The sequence below is a fragment of the Phaenicophaeus curvirostris genome, chromosome 1, assembly GCF_032191515.1.
Source record: "Phaenicophaeus curvirostris isolate KB17595 chromosome 1, BPBGC_Pcur_1.0, whole genome shotgun sequence".
Classification (NCBI taxonomy): domain Eukaryota; kingdom Metazoa; phylum Chordata; class Aves; order Cuculiformes; family Cuculidae; genus Phaenicophaeus; species Phaenicophaeus curvirostris.
Genome location: NC_091392.1, coordinates 203,337,097 through 203,359,603, shown reverse-complemented (window position 1 = coordinate 203,359,603; position 22,507 = coordinate 203,337,097). Strand labels below are relative to the sequence as shown.

Here is a 22,507-nt window from a genome sequence, read left to right as displayed (position 1 = left end):
GCTTCATCAAGCCAGCTATTTGGATGAACACTGAGTTGCTGGAGCATGTCCACAGAAGGGCAGCTAAGTTGGCGAAGGGTCTGGAGCACAGGTCTTATTAGGAGAAGTTGAGGGAACTGGGTTTGTTTGATCTGGAGAAAATGAGCCTGAGGGGAGATCTTACCACTGTGTAAAACTGCTTGAAAGGAGAGGTATGTGTTTGTCTCTTCTCCCAAGTAACAAGTGATGAGATGAGAGGAAATGGACTCAAGTTGTGCCAGGGGAGGCTTAGATTGAGTATTAGGAAAAGTTTCTTTACTCAAAGAGTGGTGAAGCATTGGAAGAGGCTGCCCAGGGCAGTGTTGGAGTCTCCATCCGTGGAGGTGTTATAAAAGCATGTAGATGTGGCACTTCATGACATGGTTTAGTAGGCATGGTGGTGTTGGGTTGATGGTTGGACTTCATGATCTTAGAGGTCTTTTTCCAACCTTAATGATTTTATGATTCAGACACATGGATCTATTCCACCCGTCGCGAACTGACCTTCAATAGGAAACTGCAGAGAAATCTGCACAGCTTCATTACCATGCTTCTTACCTGAAAAAAATCTTATACCCTTCCCTTGCATTAGCAAGTGTGTAGATGAGGAGAACCAACACAGCAGTTTTCTGTCTTCATTTTTTAGAAAGTTGTGCCTGTGCTCATTTTTGGATGTCCCGTGTAGCTATCCATGACTGTATGGACACGTGCCACAGTGACAGTATCATTTCCACCCGAGTCTTCACAATGCCTTCTACTTGAGAAATCTGGTACAACTGAAATAATAAATCATGAAGATAAATTAATTTTTGATGTGACTTCGCAGTTTTATATGAGATGAGATTTGTTTGAAAGCTTCACAGTTTATGCACTTGTTATCCATATGGGTGCACACCGGATTCCTACCAGAGCATAAGTATAGGGATTGTCACTAGGAATCATTGAGTGCTATGGACAGGCACTACTAAGACAGTTTATCCTCAGTTTCCTTTTGCCCTCTGTGCAAAAGGCCCTCTTTTTGCCTTTCTGTGACTGACTCCCAGCCCATATCTTTTCTCTAAAACTGGTCTCATGACCCATTACTCTCAAGTATGAGTCTAATGAGTATAAACATTTAAACCAAATTTAATTTCTAGAGCCAGAAATATGCAGCTAGATAGGACAGGCTGCATGGATTAGACTTTACAGTCACACAAAGAGGTGTTATTAAGTTAGTATAAATAGAAGGGAAATGTGCACCTCAAAATTGAGCAATACAACTAGTGAATAAACCACAGAATCAAAATAGTAAATCATGATTATTTATCCAAATGGAGGAATAATAAAGCACATAAACCCAAGGATATATTCGTTCTGCATAAAGGTGCAGTGCTGTTTTTGTCTAAATATATTGTACTATGCTGATGGATTGCAAAAAACCACTACATTAACTGTCTCCTGAAAGGACTCTGAAATACAAAGATCCCAAGAACTGTGTTCTATGCAAGTCCTTTTTTTTTCCATGAAGTTCTTCTAATTCAGGATGGCATTTAAGTGTCTTAAGCTTCAGTAGCCCCACGGTGTATACAATTCAGTTTCAGAACTGGTGTTCTTCCAGAGTAGGCGACTGTCTGAAAGGCTACCTAATCTTTTGTAATTTGATTTGTCAACTCTGTATCTCAGTCAGGAAATCAGCTCAGTTTGCAAAAGAATCATCAAACACATTAAAAATTAAACATATTTATGGAGCTCCCTGAACTGGAATAAAAGCCTGTGCCCTGGGACTGCACCCAGATCTCAGCCATCACAAAAAAGCAGGCTTGATTATTTAATGGCTTATTTTAGTATGTATCTCTTACCATCACGGTTTATTTGTCAGCTTGATTTCTACAGGTCTGTTACGGCCCCTAGTGGCTTAGATATACTGAAACATCATCATGGTCCCTGCACCAAAAGCTCTGAGAAGTGAAAAGTGCTACAGGGCAAACTGTAGAAAGCAGTGAAGTGACAGGGCTTGCAGAGCCTTGGTGCGTTTGACATTTCTGTGAGGGAAGACAAGTTTCAGCAAATCCTGTCTTATGTTTCTTGCGAGATTTGTAATGCTTATAACTTTCAATAAAAATAATTTCATTGGCTTAAAGGAAAAATGTTTCGATTTTGTATTTATCTTCCATCCTGTGTCTTTAAAAAACAACTTACACATCATTACATTTTGAAGAGACAGGTGCTTAATTTATTTAAGGACTGAAAATATGACACGGTAATAATTCATTTTTTAAATTATTTTCTGTCCTGTAGGTGGTCACCTTGCCTGACAATCTGAGTGGAAGCTTTACCTTGACTATGGAAGTGTTCTCTTTGACCAGGGCTTTAATCACCACTTTCCCAACAGTTGGATGGACTTTCATTGGCAAAAACTTTAATTTTGAGGGCCCTGCAGACTAAATAATGAATATTAGATTCAACAACAGTTCCCTAGAACACAAGAAGTCCTTTGTTCTTCCAGAAGAAATGTGCTTATGTCATCTTATTAAACATGTCTTTCGTTTTTTCCCAAAGCATTCTATTGTATCATACAGTATCATCCTGACTAACAGTACCAATATTTTTTGGTGTTTCTGGAGACGTGATAAGCTGGCTTTTCTTCTGATTTTTTAAGAGACTTGGAAAGCTGCCTGGTGGAACAGGAGCTGGGGTGCTGGTCAACAGCTGGCTGAAAATGGCCATGTGCCCATGTTGCCAACGGGGCCAACAGTGTCCTGGCTTTTATCAGAAATAGTGTGGCCAACAGGAGTAGAGAAGTGATTGTTCCCTTGTGCTCGGCACTGGTGAGGCTGCACCTTGAATACTGTGTTCGCTTTTGGGCCCCTCGGTACAAGAAAGACATTGAGGTGCTGGAGAGTGTCCAGAGAAGGAAAATGATGCTAGTGAGGGGTCTGGAGCACAAGTGTTGTGAGGAGCGGCTGAAGGAATTGGGGTTGTTTAGCCTGGAGAAGAGAAGGCTGAGTGGAGACCTTATCACTCACTATAACAACCTGAAAGGAGGTTGCAGAGAGGTGGGTGTTGGTCTCTTCTGCCGAGGGACAAGTGATAGCATAAGAGGAAACGGCCTCAAGCTGTACCAGGGGAGTTTTAGGCTAGATATTAGGAAATATTACTTCATGGAAAGGGTCGTCAAGCACCGGCACAGGCTGCCCATGGAAATGGTTGTGTCACAATCCCTGGGGGTATTTATAAGATGTGTAGACGTGGTCCTTAGGGACATGGTTAAGTGGTGGACTTGGCAGTGTTATGTTTACAGTTGGACTTGATGATCTTAACTGTCTTTTCCAATCTACATGATTCTGTGATTCTGTAATTTTTTGCTATTGCTGTTTTTCATATACATTAAGTGGTTTTGCAACATCATGGTACAAAGTTTTATCCTACTGTGTAAACTTAAATCTGTTCCTTGGAGAGTGGTTTTCATTTAAACATTCAGTCAGTTGATTGCTGTCACTCTGACCAATATAATTGACACTTAGTCAAAATCCTGGTAATCAAGAGAACAGCAAAGCATAATCCCTCTCAACTCCCCAACTTTTCTCAGTCTATTTCACCCCAGGTTTTAAGAGGATAACAGGTTTATAACCTCCTTCTCCTAAAAGAATACGAATTTGGAAACTTTTTGAAAGACAATTATAAGAACTGAGGGCTGTTGCCACAGTGGTGACTACTAAATTGCCCACGGCTACAGAGAACAAGTGAAGGACTGGACTGAAGAAGGCCGTATTTCTCTCTATGAAGATGCCGTGTGAGAGGACAGCAAAGAAAACAGAAAGGTGGATCCCAGACCTTTGCAGGCTCCCAGACCTCCAGCAAGGGGATGAGAGTCTCTCAGTGTTTTACCTTCTACTGTGGGACACAAGGCAGCCTACTTTTGGCATTCTGGTTTTCCTCTCCTGGTATATGGACTTCTTGGCTAATGAACAAAGAAATCATTAGAAAGCATTGGAAACATATAGGCATAATTAACAGTGTTTGTCATGATAGCAGCATAAAAAGTTGTTTTAGAAGTAGGATGGCAACATACTTTCCATATAACTTTTTTTCATTGAGGATTATATCCGTAGTGACTCACAGACCACTGTCGCTGTTCTGCTATTACAGATGAGCCTGTAGGCAAAACATAGACCAGGTGAGCAAAGATGGCATGTTCTGACACAACACTTCTACCTGCGCATTTACTTACAAAAAGGTTAAACTCACACCAGTGCTGCAGGAGCAAAAATTCAACACAGGAGAGGGTTTTTTGGTTTTTTTTTTTGTTTGTTTGTTTCTGTTAGAGGCAGACAGATAAGGTTTGAATTGGCACCTGAGCCCTGCAGTAGTCTGACCGTGCTAGACTGGTATCTTGTTTTGTATGTCAAGTTGATGTGCTGCAATTGTGGGAAAGATGTGCCTCCCCCCAGAAGCAAATCCTTCAGGGTGGAGCAGCACCTCCTGCAAAGAGCTTTTCACCAGATGCTTCTAGAAAAAACACTACTGAGAATAAAACCCTCAATATTCTTCCTTAGTCATCTTAACAGCAAACAACCCCCTAGAGAAAACCATCCCATTCAAAGCTGTACCCAGAAGGAGAGATCCCATTGGGGCATAATGAACAGAAGTTTTTCCAGGGCTTCATGGAATTAGGAACTTAATGTATTTTAAAGGGAAAACAAACAATTCTATGATCACAGGTTTCCCTGATCTCGGGGAGGAGAGAAAACATCTTCAGTGAAACACTCAATGTATATATGGCTAATTAAGAGACACTCCCTTTTTCCCTTGGCTTTCTGGAATTCTAAACCTCATCAGAGGCAGTAATTATTTTAGGAGTCTTTTACTGTTCCCCTCATCAACGCATTTACTTCCTTCTTGTGGCACTGCGTGAATGTTTGTAGTTTTTTCTTCCTGATGTGGGGCAATAACTCTGTGGCCTGATTTTGTTTTTAATTCTGTGCTCTGACAAAGTGCTAAAACTGACTCAGCACATTGTGTCTGACGATGCAAACCTGCCCTGTAGGGAGGGGTTAAGAATTGGTGCACATAATGATAGCATAATATAAATTTGCAGGTTGACTAAGTCTAATTACTTTGAGAGACAGTGCTTCTTACAGAGACCACTCTTACACCACGCAGGGTAAAAGGACTCTGCCTGTTTGTTGTTTTCCCTGGGATATTGTGCCAACCCTTTGCATAGCCCAAGGCTCTGAGCCAAAGCCATTGTCCACAGCTAGATTATTAGAGAACCACAGAATGTCTTGAGTTGGAAGGGACCCACGAGGATCATCAAGTCCAACTCCTGTCCCTGCACAGGACAACCCCAACATTGAGCTCTTCAAAAAGGAAGTCCTAGCAGCTCAGGAGAAAGCCATCCCCCTGTTCCGGAAAAAAAGCCGGCAGGGGAGAAAGCCAGCTTGGTTGAATAGAGAGATCTTGAGGGATATCAAGAGGAAGAGAAATGTTTATGGGCTCTGGAAGAGGGGACAGGCCTCTTGGGAGGACTACAGGAGGGAAGTGAGATTGTGTAGGGAAAAAATCAGAAGGGCTAAGGCTCAGCTAGAAATTGGATTGGCCAAGTCAGTGAAAGATAACAAAAAATCTTTCTACAAATATATAAATAATAAAAGGAGGACTAGGGAGACCATACAGTCCCTATTGGACGCAGAAGGAACAACAGTGACAGAGGATGAGGAAAAGGCTGAGGTACTTAATGCCTTCTTTGCCTCAGTCTTTAATTGTAAAGAAAGTTGTTCCATCTGTGTACAAACCCAGGAGCTAGAGGAGCATAATGAGGCTCCCGTGATCCAAGAGGAGGTAGTCAGAGCCTTGCTAGCCCAACTAGACAGTCACAAGTCCATGGGGCCGGACGGGATTCACCCAAGGTATTGAAGGAGCTGGCGGATGTGCTGGCCAAACCCCTTTCCATCATCTTCCAACAGTCCTGGAAGACTGGGGAAGTCCCACTGGACTGGAGGCTGGCTGATGTCGTGCCCATCTACAAGAAGGGTCGCAGGGAGGACCCAGGGAACTACAGGCCTGTCAGTCTGACCTCAGTGCCAGGGAAAGTCATGGAGCAGGTGATCTTGAGTGCTATCATGAAGCACATGCAAGAGAACCAGGTGATCAGGCCCAGTCAACAAGGGTTCACAAAAGGCAGGTCTTGCCAAACTAACCTGATCGCCTTCTATGACAAAGTCACTCGGCTGCTGGATGAGGGAAGGGCTGTGGATGTATCTTCCTGGACTTCAGTAAAGCCTTTGACACAATTTCTCACAGCGTTCTGCTTGAGAAACTGTCAGCCTCTGGCCTGGACAGGTGCACACTCTCCTGGGTGGAAAACTGGTTGGATGGCCGGGCCCAGAGAGTGGTGGGAAATGGTGCAAAATCCAGCTGGAGGCCAATGACAAGTGGGGTTCCCCAGGGCTCAGTGCTGGGTCCAGCGCTGTTCAATGTCTTTATCAATGATCTGGATGAAGGCATCGAGTGCACCCTTAGCAAGTTTGCAGACGACACTAAGCTGGGTGGAAGTGTGGATCTGCTGGAGGGTTGGGAGGCTCTGCAAAGGGATCTGAACAGGCTGGACCGCTGGGCAGAGTCCAATGGGATGAGGTTTAACAAGGCCAAATGCCGGGTCCTGCACTTGGGGCACAACAACCCTGTGCAGTGCTACAGACTAGGAGAAGTCTGTCTAGAAAGCTGCCTGGAGGAGAGGGACCTGGGGGTGTTGGTTGACAACCGACTGAATATGAGCCAGCAGTGTGCCCAGGTGGCCAAGAAGGTCAATGGCATCTTGGCTTGGATCAGACATGGCATGACCAGCAGGTCCAGGGAGGTTCTTCTCCCTCTGTACTCGGCACTGGTGAGACCGCTCCTCGAATCCTGTGTTCAGTTCTGGGCCCCTCACCACAAGAAGGATGTTGAGGCTCTGGAGCGAGTCCAGAGAAGAGCAACAAAGCTGGTGAGGGGGCTGGAGAGCAGGTCTTATGAAGAGCGGCTGAGAGAGCTGGGGGTGTTTAGCCTGGAGAAGAGGAGGCTGAGGGGAGACCTCATTGCTCTCTACAACTACCTGAAAGGAGGTTGTGGAGAGGAGGGTGCTGGCCTCTTCTCCCAAGTGACAGGGGACAGGACAAGAGGGAATGGCCTCAAGCTCCGCCAGGGGAGGTTTAGGCTGGACATTAGGAAAAAATTTTTCACAGAAAGGGTCACTGGGCACTGGAACAGGCTGCCCAGGGAGGTGGTTGAGTCACCTTCCCTGGAGGTGTTTAAGGCACGGGTGGACGAGGTGCTAAGGGGCATGGTTTAGTGTTTGATAGGAATGGTTGGACTCGATGATCCGGTGGGTCTCTTCCAACCTGGTTATTCTATGATTCTATGATTCTATGATTCTATGATTCACCTCATGTATATGAGAGTGTTGTCCAAATGTTTCTTGGACATTGCCAGGCCTGGTGCCATGACTGCTTCCTGGGAGCCTGTTCCAGTGCTTTGTTCTGAGCAAAGAACCATATCCCAATATCTAATTATCCCTAAACCTCCACTGGCACATCTTCCTGCCATCCCCTCGGGTCCTGTCATTGGTGGCCAGAGATCAGTGCCTGCTCCTTCTCTTGTGAGGAAGCTATAGATCGCGATGAGGTCTCCCGTTAGTCTCCTCCTCTCCAGGCTGAACAGACAATGTGACTTTAGCTGCTCCTCATACAGCTTTCCCCTCTAAACCCTTCCTCTGCTTTGTAGCACTCCCCTGGACAGTCTCCAGTAGCTTTATAGACTTTTTGTACTGTAGTGCTCAAAACTGCACACAGTACTCACGGTGGTCAAACCACACGTCCAACAAAGCTTAAATCCAGCATCTTAACCACAGAGCCCACTGGATGGCTTTCAATTACTTTTTGATTTTTTCAGATTTGCCAGCTTTCCACCTGTGATTAATTAGCAAATAAAGACTTGGAACTCTCTCCCAACCCCCTACAACACCGTATTGCAGAGGACAAGGGGGAGTGGGTATAAGCTGGAGAGAAGCAGCCTGAACCTCCCCTGGCAGAGCTTGAGGCCATTCCCTCTTGTCCTGTCCCCTGTCGCTTGGGAGAAGAGGCCAGCACCCTGCTCTCTACACCCTCCTTTCAGGTAGTTGTAGAGAGCAATGAGGTCTCCCCTCAGCCTCCTCTTCTCCAGGCTAAACACCCCCAGCTCTCTCAGCCGCTCCTCATAAGGCCTGTTCTCCAGCCCCTTCACCAGCTTTGTTGCTCTTCTCTGGACTCGCTCCAGAGCCTCAACATCCTCCTTGTGGTGAGGGGCCCAGAACTGAACACAGGATTCGAGGAGCGGTCTCACCAGTGCCGAGTACAGAGGGAGAAGAACCTCCCTGGACCTGCTGGTCGCGCCGTTTCTGATACAAGCCAAGATGAATCACAGAATCATAGAATAACCAGGTTGGAAGAGACCCACCGGATCATTGAGTCCAACCATTCCCATCAAACACTAAACCATGCCCCTTAGCACCTCGTCCATCCATTGGAATGGCCTCAAGCTCCGCCAGGGGAGGTTTAGGCTGGACATTAGGAAAAAATTCTTCACAGAAAGGGTCATTGGGCACTGGAACAGGCTGCCCAGGGAGGTGGTTGATTCACCTTCCCTGGAGGTGTTTAAGGCACGGGTGGACGAGGTGCTGAGGGGCATGGTTTAGTGTTTGATGGGAATGGTTGGACTCGATGATCCTTTGGATCTTTTCCAACCTAGTGATTATGCGACTCGAGCGGAGCCATCACAAGCCGCCCCGGGCCGTGCGGAGCGGCGCCGCCCCTTCCTCCTTCCCCGCCTCCCTCCCGCCCCGCCATGACGCGCTCCGCCTGCGCCGGCCTCGAGCGCGACCACGCGGGGAGGCGGCGGCGCGGGGCCGGGTCGGGGCGATGGGCAGGGTCGGTGGGGACGGGGCGGACGAGGACCCGGTGCGCAGCTTCGAGCGCTGGAAGAAGAAGTACACGCGGCAGACGAGGAAGCTGCGGCTGCAGCGCAAGGAAAGGCAGAAGCCCGAGTGGCAGGTGGAGAGGGAGGGCATCGGCCGCCTGGTGCAGCGCTACCCCGAGGTGAGCGGGGGGAGAGGGGCGGGGGTGGCCCCGAAAAGGCCGGTAAATAAACTCTCTAAGGCTCGTTTTGGAGCTTTAGAAAGCGAGCGTGCTCTGTCAGGTGTGGGCAACGCGAGGGAGCGGTCTCCATCAATCACGTGCGGCGAGACAAGAGCTGGGGACAGAATGTATTTCTCACACGTGTATAAATTTTCCCAGTAATCTTAAGCGTATTCTGTTACTTTCCAAGGACTAATTTTAGTGTTATTATGAACTTCACAACAGGCAAAACTCTTGCTAATTTGGAGCTGGCTCCAACTCTCTGCTTGACCTTAAAAGACAGGAGAAACTGCAAACAGGTGATTCGCAAAGAAGACACATCTGTTCAGCACACATCATGCTTCTCACAAGACATTGTCATAGAATCATAGAGTCATAGAACAATTTGGATTGGAATCGTAGAATCATAGAATAACCAGGTTGGAAGAGACCCACCGGATCATCGAGTCCAACCATTCCTATCAAACACTAAACCATGCCCCTTAGCACCTCGTCCACCCGTGCCTTAAACACCTCCAGGGAAGGTGACTCAACCGCCTCCCTGGGCAGCCTGTTCCAGTGCCCAATGACCCTTTCTGTGAAGAATTTTTTCCTAATGTCCAGCCTAAACCTCCCCTGGCGGAGCTTGAGGCCATTCCCTCTTGTCCTGTCCCCTGTCACTTGGGAGAAGAGGCCAGCTCCCTCCTCTCTACAACCTCCTTTCAGGTAGTTATAGAGTGCAGTAAGGTCTCCGCTCAGCCTCCCCTTCTCCAGGCTGAACAACCCCAGCTCTCTCAGCCGCTCCTCATAAGGCCTGTTCTCCAGCCCCTTCACCAGCTTTGGAAGGGACCTTAAGGATCATCCAGTTCCAACCCCCAGGGGCAGGGACACCTCCCACCAGCCCAGGCTGCCCAAGGCCCCATCCAACCTGGCCTTGAACACCTCCAGGGATGGGGCAGCCACAGCTTCCCTGGGCAACCTGTGCCAGTGCCTCACCACCCTCATGGTGAAGAAATTCTTCCTAATGTCTAGTCTAAATTGCTCCTCTCCAGTTATACCCATTATCATCTAGAAAGAATGAACAGTGTCTGGAAAAACACTGAAAGCATGCTATCAGAGGGACATTCTGTCTAACTTTCAAAAAATGCAGTTACTTAGATGAAGCTTAACTCTCTCTTAAGTCAAATTATTCCCCTTCTTGTAATAATAACTATTTCTTGTATCATGGGGTTAGGGCTGGGAGGAAGAGGTGGAGGAGGGGAGAGGACTGTGCCTCCTGATGTTGGTGGTGACTGTAGGTCACAGCTTTTGTGGGTGACAGTGCTTAACTGGAGGTGAGTGCTTAACATGAGGCTATGGTGATTATGGAATGGTTTGGGTTGGAAGGGACAGTAAAGAACATCCAGTTCCACACTCCTCGTGCCCCCCCCCTCCTCTGTCATGGGCAGGGAATTTCTTCCTAATATCTAATATAAATCTCCCCTTGTTCGGCTTAAAACTGTTACTCCTTGTCCTATCAGTGCACTCCCTGATAAAGAGACCCTTCCCAGCTTTCCTGCAGGCCCTCTTTAAATACTGGAAGGCTGCTCTAAGGTCTCCCTGGAGCCTTCTCTTCTCTAGGATAAATAACTCCAACTCTCTCAGCCTTTCTTTGTATGGGAGGTGTTCCATCCCTCTGATAATCTTCATGGCGCTCCTCTTCTCTTGCTCCAACAGATTTATGTCTTTCCTGTGTTGAGGACTCCTGGACTGAACACAGTGCTCTATGTGAAGTATTACAAGGGCAGAGTAGAGGAGCAGGGAGCAGAGTTATGAGCAGAGCGACCCTCTGGTTTTTACCTTTCTTCCCCTGGGCAGAGGAAGAGAGGGCAGTAGCTGTAGCCCCAGTGGGTTCTGGTGGAGGTGACTGTGGGCAAACTGTGGAGCCAGGGGTCGTGGGTGGTGGAGAGCACAGGAAGGAGAAAGAGGTTGAAGTATTTGTTGAGAATGACCTCAAGATCAGGTTGGATGGGGCTGTGAGCAACCTGATCTAGTTGGAGATGTCCTGATTCCCTGGAGGGGAGTTGGACTAGGGAAGTGACTGTCACCATATACTTGGTACTGGTGAGGTTGCACTTTGAGAGCTGTGTTCAGTTTTGAGACGCTCACCTCAAGAGAAACATTGATGTGCTAGGTCGTGTCGAGAGAAGGGCAGTGAAGCTGGTGAAGGGTCTGGAGCAGAAGTGTTATGAGGAGTGGCTGAAGAAACTGGGGCTGTTTAGTCTGGGGAAGAGGAGGCTGAGGGGAGACCTTATTTCTCTCTAGAACTACCTAGATGGAGGTTGTAGCCAGGCAGGTGTTGGTCTCTTCTTCCAAGTGATAAGACAAAAGGAAGTGGCCTCAAGTTGTGTCAGGAGAGGTTTAGATTGCATATTAGGAAATATTATTTCATGGAAAGGATTGCCAAGCGCTGGAACAGGCTGCCCAGGGAAGTGATTGTGTCACCATCTTTGGAGGTATTAGTAAGATGGGTAGATGTGGTCCTTAGGGACATGGTTTAATGGTGGAATTGGTGGTGTTTGGTATACAGCTGAGCTTGATGATCTTAAAGGTCCCTTCCAACCCAAGCTGTTCTATGATTCTGTGAATGGTTGTAACCAAATGGCACGTGGCCCTTCTGACCTAGCAGCATGGATGTCTCACTGTTGGAGATTGGACACATTTGCCTCCTCAGGTACTTCCTTCACAGGCAAACATCCCACTAGAAGAGTATGTTGATTGACGTCAAGTCAGGAAACAGGTATTTGAATATTAGAGGTGGAGTCAGTGGTGTTGGTTTTGTCACTCAGATTCCCTTGAGTCCCCCTGGGAGGCAGCAATCTTTTGAACAATACTATCAGCAGAAAGTGTGGTAGTTGTGGATGAGTTGTGGCTTAAACGTGCTCTGCATGTGGTAGTGCTATACACACTGCTAACTTTTGCTGGGGAGAAACATCACAATTGTACTCAACTTGTTTTGACAATATTCGGTAGAAATAGAGGACTTAGATACCAATTTTGAAAGCGGAACACCCAAGTTGTTCAAACTTGTGGTTTTTTTTTTTTTTTTTCTGAGTGGGGTGAGCACTGCTTGGTATGTATCTTTCCCTGAGGAATGAAAAGCCTCTTATACTGCTACGGTGCTGTTGGACTGCTTATCATAAGCTTGTTGTAAAGGCTTGTGGTGATAGGACAAGAGAGAACGAATATAAGCTGGAGAAGGGCAGATTTAGACTAGATGTTAGGAAGAAATTCTTTACCATGAGAGTGATGAGACACTGGCACAGATTGCCCAGGGAAGTTGTGGCTGCCCCATCCCCGGAGGCGTTCAAGGCCAGGTTGGATGGGGCCTTGGGTAATCTGATCTAGGGGGATGTCACACAAGCAGTGAATTAATGGAAACTGCATTCTTCAAGGGAATGATATAATAATTGCTTTTCCGTAGTGGGATCAGGTTTTTTTTCTTACAGTCATACATTTTAAGGTGGTATATCTGGATTGAGGTGGGTAGATGTACAGTTCTCAGGATTTTAGGTTGAGTAGTCCTCATTTTGGTTTTCTGCAGTAGCTTTTTCCTCCACTGCTAGCCTTTTTTTGTGCTATATTTAAATATAGTCACTTTTTCCCGTGAAACGGATCTTACACAAGCATTTCATTTCCATTCATTCTACATACTTCTGTTTATAGCGGCCTTACAGTCATCTCTGTGAATTGCTTCCATAGATACTTGCATTTATTTGCTGTGTATATGACTGAATATGTACTAATGCCTCTGTGTCACCAGAGTGCGTGTCTGCACATGCACCTGCTTGGGGACACAGGTGATAGTTCTGTGTGTCTGTGGAGCTTGGAGCAGCATGTGTAAGGATTGGGTAGTGAGGAGTGGCATTTGTGTGTATTTCTGGAGAGAGAAGAAGAGAAGCTGGTAGTGATCAGGCATGTATCCATCATAACGAAGATAGGGTAAACATATGTTTGTATTAGGGTTGTTTTGGGGACTCCTGGTCTCAGCTCTTTTGGAGTTTTACTGTCATCTTGCTCCAGGAGTCTCCTGCCTGTGAGTATACAGGTGGATGTCCACCTCGATTCCTGTCCTTCACATCTGCTTTTCTGGTCCCTGACAAAAGTTTTCCATTTGATCTTATGCATTTCTTCTGTTACCCTGGACCTGGCTATAGTGAGGGTGGAGACGGTAGGGACGTGCCGTGTGCTTCCATCTTCAGGGGTTTCAAGTGAGCTCTCTGTGAGGCAAATACCTTCTTAGGGACAAGGGAATTGGAAAGCTCTTCGTTTTGCTCCTCTCTGTGAAGAGCACTGGCTGGGGTATCTGGCACACAGGGTGTGGAGGTGGGTAAGATCTTCATGTGCTTCTGTCATTTCCAGTGTGGCATGACAGGGGACAGGATCAGAGGGAATGGCTTCAAGCTCCACCAGGGGAGGTTCAGGCTTGACATCAGGAAAAGATTTTTTATGGAAAGGGTCATTGGACACTAGCAGAGGCTGCCCAGGGAGGTGGTTGATTCACCTTCCCTGGAGGTGTTTAAGGCCCGGGTGGACAAGGCGCTGAGGGGCATGGTTTAGTGTTTGATAGGAAAATTTGGACTCAATGATCCAGTGGGTCTTTTCCAACCTAGTGATTCTGTGATTCTGAGTAGGGGTAGTGTGACTGTTGGACACGAGTATCTACCTCACCTTTCCTCTTAGAGTATATTATCTGTAATTTCCAGTGTAAGAATGACTGCAAGATATAAACAAGGCAAAATTAAATAATAATGAAGAGATAACCAACATACTTTGTTACTGCACTGTTTTTTTTTTTTTGGTCATTTGTTAACATCTGATGCCAAATGTGTGGCAAAATAGATAGAATATGTGAAATTTAGTTTCATTGTGTCCTAGTCTTGTGACCTTATTCTGTGTTATTTGTTCATAGATGATCTGTTGATGCAGCAACTTTGTTGTCTAATTGTAATACTGCTGCTGAACATTTGTCTTCTTTATCCAGTTCTGCTTATGAAAAGCATTAACAGCTAACTGTATGCGCCGGGGAGTTGTTGGTGTAAACTCCTTCTAGCCTGTTTTATGCCAAATTAGTCAAGTTAGATGGGAATACCATTTGAAGTATTTGAAATAACCTGGCTGCTCTCACCTAGCAGACTGGGAGCCGATTAGAGAAAGATCTCACAAGTAAAGATTCCCAGCAGATCAGAGGAGGTGTTAACTTCTGACAGGGAAACAAACTAAATAGAATTCGGTGTTGTTTTTCCCTGATCCATGTAGACATGGAATAGCTCTATTAGAAGATCTAACCCTGACACCGATCCTTCTTACTCCTGCCATTCAGACTTTATTTAAAAATAAACCAATTTCTTTGGAGTTTAAGGGTTCTACAACAGATCATTCTTTCGATCCTGGAATTTTCCAGGGCAGAGATATAATATAGGAAGCTTTATGGCATAGCCTTTCATAGCATTCCTGCTCCACGCTTTTTTAATACGATTCTCACTTCAATTTCCCCCCTTCTTGGACATTTTTAATGGTTTAAAGGAGTTTTTAATGGTTTAAAGGAGTTTAAGGCAGAAGAGCAGAATGCTATTTGTCTCCTTTGTGATTGATACATCAGTTCTTACTGGGTCATCTAGAGTTAAAAAGAAGTTGACCTCTGAAATACTTAAAGCAGGTATGATTTAGAACAGTGTCACATTGCTGCACTAGCCCGTTTCATGTATCATAAACCTATTAAAATTGATCCCTATTACTTGAATTATTTTTTTGATGCTGGTAATGTATTTTTCCCTCCTGCAGGCATACTGTTTTCCTGTGGGGACAGTCTCCTGGTTGAAATTCAGCTGAACCTGTATAAATCACCAAGTTATGGTCCTTTAGCATGCAAATTAATAAGACTGGGAATTAGCCCAATATGCCGTATTACACGTAATGTCTTCAAAACTGTCAACTGACTTTGGGAATATTGGTCAGAAACTGCAAATTGTGAGAGTAGGAAAAAAAAGACCTTTTAGGGGTGATTTCTGGTACCTTTTCCCTTCTCCCAGAAATGTACTGGCTTAAAGTACGTACTTCTCAGCACAAGTAGGTTTTATAAAAATACGTCACCTTTGGGAGTTCTAAGTAACATTTGGCAGAAGTTTAATTGCTCTGCTAGGACACAGTGAAAGTTTGAAATCTACCTTACAAGAGCTTTGTCTTGAAATATGTCAAAACTAGGTTTTAATAAGGGTGTTATTACTTTTTATCTAGAGATCAAATTCATGCATTAAATTACTTTTCAGCCTAGTTCTCTCCAGTAAAAACAAGAAGAGAGTAGTGGTGTCGTCTAATGCTTTAAACGGGTATAACCTCTCCGTTTTCTGTAATAGGCAGAGCCTGTAGAAGGCTTGGTACCTCAAGTGAATATAAGGCTGATCTGACAGCTCAGTAGCTCTTCATTTTATTGATCTCCTATCTGCTACAACAGACTTAAAAACATTGCGTTTTTCTTAAGATCTGTACCTGACATCTCAGAGTCTTGGTAAATCGTTGAGCCAACTTATGGACTCGGATACATGCTCTTGGGGGTTTTGTGTGTGTAATTAACAGCTCTCAAGAATGCATGCAGAGAAGTAAATTAGTAGGTGTCAGGACAATGAACTACTTTTTTTTTTTTTAGTATGTTTTGAACCCTGTAGGATGGCTTTAAAAAATTAAGCATGCCAAGTGATAGAGGTTGGTGAGTCTGTTGAGCTTTAGGACATAGGCAGACTCTTCTTGTCCCAGTCGAGTAGATGCAAGATTGCTGCAGGTCTAGGGGCTACAGAAGTTCTGATTTTTGGAGATACTGTATGTCCGTGAAAAGCTTAGCATGAGATTTAGTTGCAAGTTGTGTCTGGGGCTTGTGGCATGCTGCATTGCAGAAACTTTAGACCTTGCTTGCATGCTCCGAGATCTTTTTAAAATGTGATTTTAAAAAAACTTCTATTTTTTTTTTGGGGGGGTTTTTTCATCTTTTTTTTTTCTCACCTTCTGAAGAATACTGCATCCAATTTTGGACCCCCAATAGGAAAAAGGCATCAATAAATGGAACCAGTTCAGTGAAATGGTGGAGGCTGGAGCATGTATCCTGTGAGGAGAGGCTTGGGGAGCTGGGCTTGTCAGTCTGTAGCAGAGATGGCTTGGGATGGGGACCTTACAGAAGCCCTCAGTCAGTGCTTGTGGAGAGATCATTGAGGAGATGGTGCAGGATGGAAAAATGAGGGACAACATTTGTTAGTTGGCACAGGAGAGGCTAAGCCTGGAACACGCTTGTCCCATAGGGACAGTCAGGCTGAGACTCAGGTGGCCTGGAGAGGCTGACCAGTCTCTGTCCTTGAATGATTTCAGGCCCAGACTGGATGAAACTCAGAGCAGCCTGGTCTGACCTAGGTTTGACTTAGGTCAAACTAGTATAAATTGCCTGACCAGATATCTTGGATCAAGTCATGCTGAACTGCTACGTATTTATATTAACAGCAACTTAGAGTGCTGTTTGATTTCTGTCATACTCAAGCTGTAACCTCTGATTAAACTTACTTTGTTTCAGATAAATCCAAGTGAAATTCAAAGATTTTCGGACTTTCCATTGTCAAAGAAAACCCTAAAAGGTGAGTACAAAAGTTTTCTTTGGAAAGTAATTTAAGTAAAAACAATTATAACGATTGTATTTATTACATACATCTGATTTTTTTCTTTAAACTAAGATTTCCTTTAATCTTTAGATAAAGTATTGCGATGTACAGTGTTTTCTAAACAGAGGAATAAATTTCTGAGCAAAACAGAAATAAAGATTTTTTTTTCTGTTTTTTTCAATCCTTCCCCTTCTGCACCCTCTCCCTTCTCCCCTTTCCCCCTGCAAATACTAGGATTGCAGGAAGCTCAGTATCGCTTCGTAACGGAGATACAGAGGCAAACCATAGGTTTGGCTTTACAAGGTAAAGATGTGCTTGGAGCTGCAAAGACTGGATCAGGCAAAACCTTGGCTTTTATTGTCCCAGTAAGTAATTTACATCCTGCCATTTGTACTTAAACCAAGTTATGTGGGAAGTATTTAATATCAAAGAGTTTAGATTAATAGATCCTGGAAGAAAAGTTCTAATTCAACTGATCTAGATGTTACAAGAAAGCCAAGATAATAGTTTAATAAAGCCTCTTGAGGTTCTGAAGGTTGTATATCTTTGGCCCCAGGAATATTCTGCCACTTAAAACTTCTGTTTTGATACTTATGTTAATACACACCAAGTGATTTATGAAGTGCTTTGTTTTTCTCTCAGGAATCTGTTTTCCTGGTGCAACTGTAGTTGGCAAATTATTTTAAAATTTGAAAACTAAGTGTGTGAAATAGAATGGTGAGATTTCTTCAGTTCTGTAGACTTGAAATTTTTAGATGAGTAGTTTTCACCCCTTTAAAATTTTAGGATTTGGACCTTGTATAGCAAACTTAAGCTTAGTGATTGTGGACTTCATTGCCTTGTTGTCTTTGTGTACTCCTTAGAAATCACTTCTAGGTGCAATCAAGAAAACAGATTAAACCCCCCTGTCTTAGATAATGCATGCTTAACTGTTTTCCTCAAAGCATCATGCTCTGCCTTTCATTTCTTCAAGTTGAAAGTGCAATTGAATCATTTGCTTAAAGTGTGCACATGACACGATAGGTTTTTAATCCACTTACAATCAGATAAAGAGAAAAATAAATGTTTTGATTACAGAGGCTTTTATGATTGTTTTAAACATTACTTGCATTTTTGTGAGCATAAATTTCTTTGGAGAATGTTCTGTCAGTAACTGTGAGAACAGCAGTAGGGGTTTTGAATACCGTCTCTAGTTGAAAAAATTTGTGCTTTGTGCTCTTTTTTTTGAGGTTTTATTTTTTATCAGTAAAGAGTGAAAAATGCAAGTGGCTTCAGAAAACAGTCTTGTGAGCTTGAGAAACAAAAGTGAGATTGCTCAGTTACTTCATCTTCACAAACCTTGTCTTAAAACAGTTTTAAGGGAGAAAATTGATGAAAGAGGAGCTTGAGAGATGAAGAGTGAAAAAAAAATTTAATTGTACAAAGATGCTTCATAGCCTTCAATATTTCAGAATACTTCAGGTAGTCATACCCGTGAAATCTTTGTGTTAGGATTAGCTGACTGACAATGTTTCTGCAGTGTGAATTCATGACAGGAGGAGGAATAATCCTGGTCTGAGATACATGACAAGTTTAGTCAGAATGCTTTGTATGTAGCATGTGTGCATAGTACTGATTCAAGTCTATAACCAGAATTAAATCTGCAATAATTGACTTTCTTCTAATTGCTCATACTGTTTCTGGTTCCCACAAAACCTTATATGCAGGGAGGTTTCTCATTTTTTTTTACATCTGATATCTATTCTACAAATGATTAAGGCTTACTTTCCAGAATTTAACAGAATAGGGCTAATCGTGCAGTAAAGTGTTTATGATTTACCACCAATTACTGCATGTCCTAGATTGGTACCGAGGAACTTTGCTACAGAATGTATCATTACTGTCAGTTAGAATAAGTATATGTGAAATTTACACTGATGTTTCTTAAAGTCATTATTTTAATTAGACTGGCTTTATTTTTTTTTATGATACTTCGTTACAAATTTTTTGCTGCTACGTATTTTCCTTCTGAGATTTCTTATGGTGAGAATATGGTATTTTTTTCAGGCTTTGGAACTCCTGTATCGCCAGCAGTGGACTTCAGCTGATGGACTAGGAGTTTTGATAATATCGCCTACCCGGGAATTGGCATATCAAACCTTCAAGGTTCTGCGTAAAGTGGGAAAGAATCATGAGTTCTCAGCTGGCCTTATCATTGGAGGAAAGGTGTGTCCTCTTGGAGTTTTGCTATATGGAAGCATAAATGAGTGCTATATGAAGTTTTAGTTTAGGAAGGAAACCCTGGAAGTGAAAAGTCAGGGAATAGAGTAGGTAATGGGAACCGATCAATGACCCACTCATTTTCCTCTGTGCAGTCTGTGTCTTTTGCGTATTTACAGCCTTTACAGGTTACATGACTGGATGGACCTTCCTGCCAATCCTTCCAGGACGATCCTGTTAATTTAGATTACTCTGAAATACTTTTTGTTCAAGCCACAAGTGTGAACATGCTGAAGAAATTGTGATATCTCTGTAGAAAAAGGAAAGGCTGATCCTCGATTATTCTTTCCAAAAGCTGTCAATAGTTTAAGCTGGCCTGACGATCTCTGGTACTGGGCTTCTAGTATGAACAGCTAGAGCTTATCTTGTTTAACTCCTTTTCAGGATCTGAAAGAAGAGTCTGAAAGAATCCACCACATAAATATGCTAATTTGCACTCCAGGACGGCTTCTGCAGCACATGGATGAAACTTCGTATTTCTATGCTTCTGATCTGCAAATGTTGAGTAAGTTTTTTTTAAGTACTTGAAAGAACTCAGAAATATCTTGTAACGGTTCATAATTGTGTGGAACACTTCCTTGGATAAAACATTTATTCCAGTCATGGTATGTAGATGAAATGGCATTTCAGTTCACACGTACAAATTTAAAATGGGAAACAAGAAACTGCTTTCTTGTGTGTACTTTCTCTCTAAGTGATTGCTGAGCGTGCCTTCCTTAGAATAATACCAACAAGCAGGTGAGTTAGTGAGGAACCCAAAATCAAATGTAGTGCCTCATATAATCCTTTAGATCACTTGCCTCTCCTTTCTGGCTGTGGCTCTCTTGTTTTTCCTGACATGGTAATTAACTATATGGAATATACATTAGAGTGTGTGTATTTTGGGCCAGTTCTAGGAAACGCTTTTCTTTGAATTTTAAGACATATTGCTCTTCTTTTCATCATTTTGTTAGTATTGTTAACAGCATTTCTTTTCATCTTTCCAACCTGAATAAATATTTCAGTATAATGAAAAGGTTTGCCTGCCTCTAAGAACTGTGCATAATCTTTAACATAGCTTGAGGAACTTAGAAGTAATTAAGCTAATGAAGCCGGTAAAATGTGAAATTATGGTTGCTACACTGAATACAATTCATGGCAGTTAGACAAGAATTGCATTAAACGTAGACCCTTTTCTTAAAGCTTTGTCTCTCTGCTACTCTGTTTATTCTCTGTGTTTGAATGGTAAATTCAGCTTAGGTACAGGAGGGTCTGTTTTGTTCTGTCATGAATAGTGCAGCACTGTTTTATATTCCATGCTTTTGTTTCAGTAGTAGAACAAGGATTTTTTTGATTTGCAAATTGCTGAACTGTGTACTGGAAATGCTGATCTCTTATGCCGTGACTTCTATTGCAGTTTTTCTAAAAGCATATTTCACGGATTACAGGAATATCTAAAGAGAATCCTGTTAGATACAGTAATTTAAGCTAATCTCTGCAGTTTAAGCAGGCATGGATTTTTGTACCATATGGATTTAATGCATGACTATTATGTCTTTTTTATAATAAATAAAGCTAAATCCAGTTTTTCTCAAATCTTTTCTCAATTCAGTTCTTGATGAAGCTGATAGAATTCTAGACATGGGGTTTGCTGATACGATGAACGCAATCATAGAAAATCTACCTAAGAAACGCCAGACCCTGCTTTTTTCTGCAACACAAACAAAATCTGTGAAGGATCTTGCACGATTGAGTCTGAAAGATCCGGAATATGTTTGGGTTCATGAGAAAGCCAAGTTCAGGTATGTTGGGATAATGTATTTTTCTCAAGGAGGCGTCTGTGTGTGTTAAACAGATGGTGATCCTACCCAATTGCTTTTCTTACTGTTGAGTTCCTTGAATCAGAAGTTACCTTGTGTATCCTCCTCCTTCCTTCAGTGTCTGAACCTGTTGTGTCCCTTCCTGAAAGCAAGGGATTTCCAGATAAAGGGGTACTAGTTCTGACTGATTACAGGAAGGCTGAATCTATACTTTCATCTTGTCTCCTCAGGTACTTTCTCAGACTAGGTATTTTGTGGCTCAGTAGCAAGCCCCAGGGTGGGTTATAGCCTGGATCGAGCTGTGTCCTGAGTATCACAGCACTCACTTCTGAATTGCTGCTTTTTCTGTGGTTTGGTTTCCTTGCCTCCTGTGTGTGCATACTTAGTGTGCAGAACCACCAGATGTGTTGCACAAACACAATTTTGTGGGTCACTGATAATTCTGGTTTTCCAAGGAAATGCTACTCTACTGGGAAAATGCAGAATTAGTCTTGCTTGTGTACTCAGTATTAGGTGCCCAAAGGGAAGCATGTGGCATTAGTCCATGTGCAGTAAGTCTTTTGGGTTCCTGATGTGCTCTTTATGTGAGATGCAGGAGAAACGCGAAGCACAATGACTGATAAAAATGGATTTCCCAGAAGTAAACAAGAAATCATCAGCAAAATGAACAGTAGAACCAGGTTGAATCCTGAGGCAGTTTGAATTACTGTATTATCCCTTCATTGCACTGCGAATACCTTTTTCAGACCAGCAGGACTATCAAAGGCATCTGAAATAAGCATGATTGCCTAAAAAAATCTGTGTGATTAATAGCCTCTTAGCAGAAAAGGATGTGCAAGCCTAGTATGTTGTCTTCATTTTGAAGACTGACTATACAACTGTTTCACAGGTCTCGCATTTTTTTTAGAGGTCTATTTTAAATTATGTTTTTAAAAAAATATTTAGGAGAGTACAGTTAGATAATAAAGTGAATCAAAAAAAGAAAATGTTCATTTGTTTTAGGATTCATGGCCTTAGTATAGAATAGGTTATTATTATGAAAGCAGTTTCCTCTGGAAGACTTAGAAAGCAAGAGGTGCTATGGCATAATTCAAATTGACTACCTGAACTGGAGCAGCATCTTTTAATTTCATCCTCTCAATTGACACTTTTAATGAAATTATTTTGAATACCCTTGGCCTGTTTAGGGTGAAACAGAGGAACTGTGAGCGATGAGCATTTAGATGTTTTTGAAGGGCAAATTCTTCAGTTTAGTTTTTTTTTTTGTAAAGAATGTAAAGCGTTAAGATGACATTTCAGAGCTTTACAAAGTCACCTTGCATGTCAGGGTGTAATCAGCAGAAGTACATTAATACTGTCTTTTTGTGTGCGATTAGGCTGTGCTTTGACATTGCCTCAAGCATAAATGATGCTTCTATAGGACTAATAGACAAAACCGCATTTTAAGTAGAAGCAGTTTGAATGTTGCTGCTTAGACATGGAAGAAGTTTGGCTCGCTAGTAGCAAATGAATTTAGAAGTAATGTCAAAAGTCATCCCCTCCTCCCCACTGGTGTTTAGTGAGCAAGTTGATTCATCTTTCAAGAGTAGCTTTCTAGGGAGGTTGCTAAGAATTGTTCCTCAAAGTGAGAGAACTGCCTGACTTT

At 43.2% G+C, this 22,507-nt stretch overlaps 1 protein-coding gene across 1 annotated transcript in view; it reads left to right on the top strand.

The window, feature by feature from the left end:
• Positions 1-8,930: 8,930 nt before the first annotated feature.
• DDX10 (DEAD-box helicase 10) overlaps positions 8,931-22,507 on the top strand; it is a 193,405-nt gene continuing 179,828 nt past the window's right edge. The window contains exons 1-6 of the mRNA XM_069883490.1: positions 8,931-9,107; positions 16,720-16,780; positions 17,039-17,169; positions 18,851-19,009; positions 19,448-19,568; positions 20,655-20,844. Of these exons, the coding sequence (XP_069739591.1) occupies positions 8,931-9,107; positions 16,720-16,780; positions 17,039-17,169; positions 18,851-19,009; positions 19,448-19,568; positions 20,655-20,844 (839 nt within the window). The remainder of the gene's footprint in view (positions 9,108-16,719; positions 16,781-17,038; positions 17,170-18,850; positions 19,010-19,447; positions 19,569-20,654; positions 20,845-22,507) is intronic.